Source organism: Colobus angolensis, unplaced genomic scaffold (assembly GCF_000951035.1).
Source record: "Colobus angolensis palliatus isolate OR3802 unplaced genomic scaffold, Cang.pa_1.0 Scaffold67, whole genome shotgun sequence".
NCBI classification, from domain to species: domain Eukaryota; kingdom Metazoa; phylum Chordata; class Mammalia; order Primates; family Cercopithecidae; genus Colobus; species Colobus angolensis.
In genome coordinates, this window is record NW_012120376.1 from 7,626,069 (window position 1) to 7,633,925 (window position 7,857).

Below are 7,857 nucleotides of genomic sequence, written 5' to 3' on the forward strand. Positions count from 1 at the left end.
CACTGCACTCCAGCCCGGGCGACAGAGCAAGACTCCGTCTCAAAAAAAAAAAAGAAAACACCATCAAGGAAAAGTAAGACCTATCTGAAACCCTTTCATCTAGCACATAGCAGGCACTCAGTGTATTGAGTCAAATAATCTACTTTTTTCCACCTTTATCATGCAGGAGAAGTCGTTAGCTCTCTTACCATTTTTTCCTTTAGCCCTTTAACATACATTTATTTTTTTTCTTGTTTCTCTCTCTTCTAAGCTACCTGGCCTATCGAAACTTTATGATTGACACTTACCGACTGAACCCCCAAGAGTATCTTACCTCTACCGCCTGTCGCCGAAACCTAGCGGGTGATGTCTGTGCCATTATGAGGTGGGTCTTGTGGCTGAGGGGAAGGGGGTACATGAGGATGCCTGCCTATGGATGTGTTTTGACAACAGTAGAGATGCCAGCAAGGAACATAGAGGAGCAGGCAGAAAAAAATACCTCTAGAGAAAGGTGAAGTACTGGTTTGGGAATGAATGACTTGAGGGATTAGCAGTGGCATTCTCTGAAGTGTAGAATATCGGACAAAGAAGGAGCACGTGTGTAATTGAAAGCTACTCGTTCAGGCCAGGTGTAGTGGCTCATTCCTATAATCTAAACATTTTGGGAGACCAAGGTGGGAGGATTGCTGGAGGCCAGAAGTTCGAGACCAGCCTGGGCAAAATGGCGAAACCCTATCTCTACAGAAAATGCAAAAAAATTAGCTAGGCGTGGTTGCACGTGTCTGTGGTCTTAGTGACTCAGGAGGCTGAGATAGGAGGATCACTGAGCCCTGGAGGTGGAGGCTGCAGTGAGCGGTGATCACTGCACTTCAGCCTCTCAGGGATAGAAAAAAAGAGAGAGAGAAGGAGAGAGGGGGAGAGGGAGGGAGGGGGGAGGGAGGAAGGGCAAAGAAAAAAAAGAAAAGAAAAGAAAGAAACTGGTTCAGTTTTACTAGCTATTCAGGAAGAAATGTTCAGTAGGTAGGTGGATATAGAGATTGGCCCAGGCTGGAGATGTAGACTTCGGTGTCACTGGCATTTAGGTGGTAAATGAACAACTGGAGTACGTAAAATTTCCTAAGGAGTACAATGAACAGAGGAAAAGGCCAGGTTTGGGTGGGGAGGGGGTTTATGCCCCAACTTCTACCCCCAGTTTTCCTCTTCCTCGTGCACCTTTCTGGCTATCCATGTGACACTGTCTCTGCCTCTCTCCGCACAGGGTCCACGCCTTCCTAGAACAGTGGGGTCTTATTAACTACCAGGTGGATGCTGAGAGTCGACCAACCCCAATGGGGCCTCCGCCTACCTCTCACTTCCATGTCTTGGCTGACACACCATCAGGGCTGGTACCTCTGCAGCCCAAGACCCCTCAGGTAGGGTGAGGTGCTATGGGGACAGGGCGAGGTTGGGAAGATTGGGCTTCTTTGAACTTTTCTTTTTCTGGTTTTTAGGCTAATGGTTCAGGAGTGTTTTGAGGCTTCTTCCTTTTCCATGGGATGCAAAGGGCCACAGGAATCAGCCCCATGTGTTTAGCACCCTCTCTTAGCCTTTGTACCTAAGGCTGTAATTGCTGAGGGAGAAGAGATTATCCTTTTACTCAAGGAGCAGACAGGCTAATGTAGGGGATTCAATAGATAGAGAAAAATGGCTTAAAATTAACTTGCATGAAATTTTTAAACTTTGTCATCTTTGCCACATTTTTTCATTTTTGCCTCATAATTATCACTTTCTTTTTTTTTTTTTTTTCCATTTCCACTTCATCCATTATAAAATTTAGGAAGAAGGTTATGTGGCTTGCCCAAGGTCACAGAGTACCAAATCTAGGATTAGAACGTAATTGTCCAGCTCCTAAGAGAACCTGTAAAGATAATGTGAATACATATGGATATCATGCCAATGACATGTCTTACTAATCATGAAGGGAACATGGAACAGTGGCATGAGTGCCCCCAGAGCTTGTGGGCCGCCCAGCATTTGGTCTTGAGGCCTCCAGGGCCTTGGCCTGGTCATTTCCTGCCCAGCCTCCATGACGCCAAGCTCTGTCCCCCAGGGCCGCCAGGTTGATGCTGATACCAAGGCTGGGCGAAAGGGCAAAGAGCTGGATGACCTGGTGCCAGAGACGGCTAAGGGCAAGCCAGAGCTGGTAGGTGGGGTGCAGACCCTGCTGGGCTGCTCATTTGCCCCTTTATTGGGGGGCCCCTGCCCGGGAAGAAGAGACATGAGAGCAGAGGAACTACAGCAGTAAGGGAGGAAGTCCCACCCAGGGGTGTCCCTGGCTTTGGGAAAGAAGCTCCTTCTGTCTGTTTTTTCTCTCTGTCAGCCCCTGGCTCCCAGCGGTCACTTGTATTCACCTCTTTCTTTCCCTCCACAAATAGCAGACCTCTGCTTCCCAACAAATGCTCAACTTTCCTGACAAAGGCAAAGAGAAACCAACAGACATGCAAAACTTTGGGCTGCGCACAGACATGTACACAAAAAAGAATGTTCCCTCCAAGGTAGGAGGTGGGGGCCGACTTTAGGGGTAGAGAATGTTCACTCCTCAGAGGTCACAGGCTCCTCTCTTCTGACCTGCCTGTGTTTCCCCTGCAGAGCAAAGCTGCAGCCAGTGCCACTCGTGAGTGGACAGAACAGGAAACCCTGCTTCTCCTGGAGGTAATTGGGGCAAAGAAAAGAGTTTTTCTCTGGAAACAGAAGTGGGCTCCGTGTAGAGGCTCACACTTGTAATCCCAGCACTTTGGGAAGCCAAGGCAGGAGGATTGCTTGAGCCCAGGAGTTCGAGACGAGCCTGGACAACATAGTGAGACTCTGTCTCTATGAAAATTTTTAAAAATTAGCCAGGTGTGGTGGCACACACCTGTGGTCCCAGCTACTCAGGAGGCTAAGTGGGAGGATTGCCCAGGAGGTCAAGGCTCCAGTGAGCTGTGATCATACTGCTGCACTCCAGCACGGGTGACAGAGTGAGACAAGACCCTGTTTCAAAAAACAAACAAACAAAAAAAGAAAACAGACATGTTGAAGTTGCTGGCCACACTTGTGAGTGAGGAGAGATCGTGGAGTTTGGCATGAGCAGAGCATGATCTTGCCCTGTCTCTCCCGTTCCCAATGCCTGTTGCACCTGCCCCAGGGACCAGCTCCAGGCTGGGGATTTGGGCCATTTGATTAACTTCATATCCTTTCTTAGTGCTACTTCAAGATCCCTCTTGGACCTAGCAGAGTACACAAATACCAGAACATAGAGAGCTTTGAAACCAGCTGCCCTTAGTAGGATGGGGGGAGTCGGCCTTCGAGAAAAGTGGCTAAGTAAGCGGAGTTATGTCTCCACCACTACCACCAGGCACTGGAAATGTACAAAGATGACTGGAACAAAGTGTCCGAGCATGTGGGAAGCCGCACACAGGACGAGTGCATCTTGCATTTTCTTCGTCTTCCCATTGAAGACCCATACCTGGAGGACTCAGAGGCCTCCCTAGGCCCCCTGGCCTACCAACCCATCCCCTTCAGTCAGTCGGGCAACCCTGTTATGAGCACTGTTGCCTTCTTGGCCTCTGTCGTCGATCCCCGAGTCGCCTCTGCTGCTGCAAAGTCAGCCCTAGGTAATGGGGGTGGGCGGTTCCACCTGGCCTTCTTAGTTTGCTTTTGAAGGGCTAGTTACTTAGACTGAATCCTCTCAAGTTTGGCTGCCCTGCTGGCCTTGTCTGTGCAGGCCTCAGCTCGGGCATCTGTCTAGGCTCCATACTGGCTTAGATGAAGACATGGGCTTGTGAGTAAGCTTTTGCAGGGATTGCCAGAACTGTCCCCCTGCGCCACTCCCAGCCTCATCCTTTCTGGGTCTTACAGAGGAGTTCTCCAAAATGAAGGAAGAGGTACCCACGGCCTTGGTGGAGGCCCATGTTCGGAAAGTGGAAGAAGCAGCCAAAGTAACAGGCAAGGCGGACCCTGCCTTCGGTCTGGAAAGCAGTGGCATTGCAGGAACCACCTCTGATGAGCCTGAGCGGATTGGTAAGGCCAGGCAGGTTCCCACATTTCTTGCCTTTCACAAGAGCCGGAGCCACCTGGCCTCCCTGTGCCATTTCTGCCTCAAGTTGGCATCAGAGCACAACATGAATGAGAAAATCGGTAGTTTTTATTTTCCCCATGAGTTTACCTCAGGGGCTCTGGACCCCTACTGGTCCTCTCAGGAAGATTTTGGGTAGAAAAATCTTGGCTTGTAGAAGGGGCTATTAGAAAAGTCTTGTGAAGGCCGGGCGTGGTGGCTCACACCTGTAATCCCAGCACTTTGAGAGGCTGAGGCGGGTGGATCATGAGGTCAGAAGTTCAAGACCAGCCTGGCTAAGATGCTGTAACCCCGTCTCTACTAAATATACAAAAATTAGCTGGGCATGGTGGCACACACATGTAATCCCAGCTATTTCGGAGGCTGAGGCAGGACAATAGCTTAAACCTGGGTGCCAGAGGTTGCAGTGAGCCAAGATCAAGGCCACTGCACTCCAGTCTGGGCGACAAAGCAAGACTTCGTCTCAAAAAGAAAAAAGTCTTGTGAAGGCTGGGCACAGTGGCTCATGCCTATAATCCCAGTACTTTGGGAGGCTGAGGTGGGCAGATCATTTGAGCCCAGGAGTTTGAAACCAGGCTGGGCAAAGTGGCAAAATCCTGTCTCGACAAAAAATACCAAAAAAATCAGCCAGGTGTGGTGGCATGCGCCTATAGCCTCAGGTACACAGGAGGCTGAGGTGAGAGAATCACTTGAGCCCAGGAAGTCAAGGCTGCAGTGAACCATGATTGTGCTACTGCACTCCAGCCTGGGCTACAGAGTGAGACCCTGTCTCAACAGAAAAAAAACAGGTGTTATGGAGAAGGTGGGTGCAGAGGCTCACACCTGTAGTCCAAGCTGCTCAGGAGGCTGAGGTGGGAGGATTGCGTGGGCCCAGGAGTTTGAGACCAACCTGGGCAACACAGCCAAGAGCCTGTCTCTAAGAAAAAGAAGAGTGTTAGACACAGACGACTGTGTATTAGACGTTTCCTATTTTCCTTTTCCCATGGGCCCAGAGGAGAGCGGGAATGACGAGGCTCGGGTGGAAGGCCAGGCGACGGATGAGAAGAAGGAGCCCAAGGTACAGAGGGTTTGCTGGGAGCTGCAGGGGCTGTGTGCAGCACTGTGGTGATGGGGGAATTGGCTTTGTTCAGCTTAGGTGGGCAAGGGCTGGTTTTGGACAGGGTTGTCTCCTAGAATGAAATCACCTCCGAAGTAAGAGGAATAAATTTAGTTCCTTGTCTGGCCCCTCTTTGTGAGAACTAATCACCCCAATCCCTGATAACTCTCCTTTTCTGTCACTGGAATTTCAGGAACCCCGAGAAGGAGGGGGTGCCATAGAGGAGGAAGCAAAGGAGAAAACCAGCGAGGCTCCCAAGAAGGATGAGGAGAAAGGGAAAGAAGGCGACAGTGAGAAGGAGTCTGAGAAGAGTGATGGAGACCCAATAGGTGAGCCTCCCACAAGGGTAGGTGGGGGTGCAGGGAAGAGAGGTGAAACTGTGGGGCTAACTTAACCCTTGTCCTGGCCCAGTCGATCCTGAGAAGGAGAAGGAGCCAAAGGAAGGGCAGGAGGAAGTGCTGAAGGAAGTGGTGGAGTCTGAGGGGGAAAGGAAGACAAAGGTGGAGCGGGACATTGGCGAGGGCAACCTCTCCACCGCCGCTGCTGCTGCCCTGGCTGCTGCCGCAGTGAAAGCCAAGGTGAGGCCAGACCTTGAAGACCTCAGGGAAGAAAATGCCCACTTCTCTAATCTCATGTCACTTAGAGGAAATCCTTCCTCACTCACACCTTAAATAATGCTGACCTATTTATTTTTAATTTTTAATCTCTGGAGGAGGTAAAGTTAGTCATCCCTTCTCTAAGCTTTAAAAAATATATCACGATTGGGCCTGTTTTCAACCCTGTCGGTATTTCATTCCGTGTTACCCTTTGCCACAGTATCTCCATGTTCTTTTTTTGAGACAGAGTCTTGCTCTGTCAGATCTCGGCTCACTGCAGCCTCCACCTCCCAGGTTCAAGTGATTCTCCTGCCTCTGCCTCCTGAGTAGCTGGGATTACAGGTGCACAACACCATGCCTGGCTAACTCTTTGTATTTTTAGTAGAGACGGGGTTTCGCCATGTTGACCAGGCTGGTCTTGAACTCCTGACCTCAGGTGATCCACCCGCCTTGGTGTCCCAAATTGCTGGAATTACAGGTGTGAGCCACCACACTCAACCTCCATGTTATTTTATTTATTTATTTATTTATTGAGATAGAGTCTCACTCAGTTTTCCAGGCTGGAGTGCAGTGGCACAATCTCGGCTCACTGCAACCTCCACCTCCTGGGTTCAAGCGATTCTCCCACCTCAGCCTCCTGAGTAGCTGGGATTACAGGCACTTGCCACCATGCCTGGTTAATTTTTGTATTTTTAGTAGAGACGGGGTTTCACCCTGTTGCCCCAGGCTGGTCTCGAACTCCTGGACTCAAGGGATCTGCTCGTCTCAGCATCCCAAAGTGCTAGGATTACAGGCATGAGCCACCACGCCTAGCCAAAATAATTTAATTTTTTAAAAAGGCTGGCCGCAGTGGCTCACACGTGTAAGTAATCCCAGGACTTTGGGAGGCTGAGGCAGGTGGATCACCTGAGGTTGGAAGTTTGAGACCAGCCTGGCCAACATGGTGAAACCGTGTCTCTACTAAAAACACAGAAATTAGCCGGCGTGGTGGCGCATGTCTGTAATCTCAGCTACTGGGGAGGCTAAAGCACGAGAATTGCTTGAACCCATGAGGCGGAGTTTACAGTGAGCTGAGATCATGCCAGTGCATTCCAGCCTGGGCAACTGTCTCAAAAGAGTGAGACTGTCTCAAAAACAAAACAAAACAAAAGACCCGGTGGCTCACACCTATGATCCCAGCACAAAAAAAGTCAAGCCCTTTCACCATGAGTTGTTACCACAGCAAGTTTGTTCTTATACCTGCCAGCATCCACCCTACCTTTCTTCTGTATTGTCTTCAGTTGGGTCCTCCCACTGATGTGTTGTCTCATTCCTCCTTCCCTAGCACTTGGCTGCTGTTGAGGAAAGGAAGATCAAATCTTTGGTGGCCCTGCTGGTGGAGACCCAGATGAAAAAGTTGGAGATCAAACTTCGGCACTTTGAGGAGCTGGAGACTATCATGGACCGGGAACGAGAAGCAGTGAGTAGCAGGAGCCCTAGAACCCTGCTGTGCTGTGCCTCAGTTTAAAATCAGAGGGGCGTGTGTGTGTGTGTGTGTGTGTGTGTGTGTGTGTGTGTGCGCGCGCGCGCGTGTGTTTCAGTGAAAGAGAGATAAGCAACAGTGGGGGAAGCCTGAGACTGACAGGGCTTCAAAGCAGAGCAGGGCAGGAACAGGGCAGGAGTAGGGCAGCCAGTTAAGGACAGTTAAGTGGTCTCACAAGTGAAGTCTGGGGACTGAGGTCCCACAGAAGGTCAGCTCCATGAGGCAAGGACTCTAGTTGGTTGTTTTGATTGCTGCATCACCAGGTCCTTGAACAGTGCTTGACCCATAGTAGACTCAAATAGTGATTGAGTAAATGGGCTTAAGGAATGATGAGAGAGAGGGTTAGGGCCTCAGATCCAGGAGGTGAACTTGGAAAGGGAATGGAACAGACATAGTGTTGAACCATTTTGTCTTTGGAAGACATAAAAAGAAACAGACGGGCCGGGCACGGTGGCTCAAGCCTGTAATCCCAGCACTTTGGGAGGCCGAGACAGGTGGATCACGAGGTCAGGAGATCGAGACCATCCTGGCTAACCTGTCTCTACTAAAAAATACTAAAAAACTAGCCAGG

General features: G+C 50.1%; 1 protein-coding gene across 1 annotated transcript in view; it reads left to right on the forward strand.

Annotated features, from left to right (window-relative positions):
• Positions 1-7,857, forward strand: part of SMARCC2 (SWI/SNF related, matrix associated, actin dependent regulator of chromatin, subfamily c, member 2) — a 27,553-nt gene that overhangs the window by 16,915 nt on the left and 2,781 nt on the right. Inside the window, exons 14-24 of the mRNA XM_011926207.1 lie at positions 251-364; positions 1,238-1,391; positions 2,069-2,161; positions 2,394-2,513; positions 2,608-2,670; positions 3,353-3,611; positions 3,856-4,017; positions 5,065-5,129; positions 5,362-5,497; positions 5,580-5,746; positions 7,089-7,223. Of these exons, the coding sequence (XP_011781597.1) occupies positions 251-364; positions 1,238-1,391; positions 2,069-2,161; positions 2,394-2,513; positions 2,608-2,670; positions 3,353-3,611; positions 3,856-4,017; positions 5,065-5,129; positions 5,362-5,497; positions 5,580-5,746; positions 7,089-7,223 (1,468 nt within the window). The remainder of the gene's footprint in view (positions 1-250; positions 365-1,237; positions 1,392-2,068; positions 2,162-2,393; positions 2,514-2,607; positions 2,671-3,352; positions 3,612-3,855; positions 4,018-5,064; positions 5,130-5,361; positions 5,498-5,579; positions 5,747-7,088; positions 7,224-7,857) is intronic.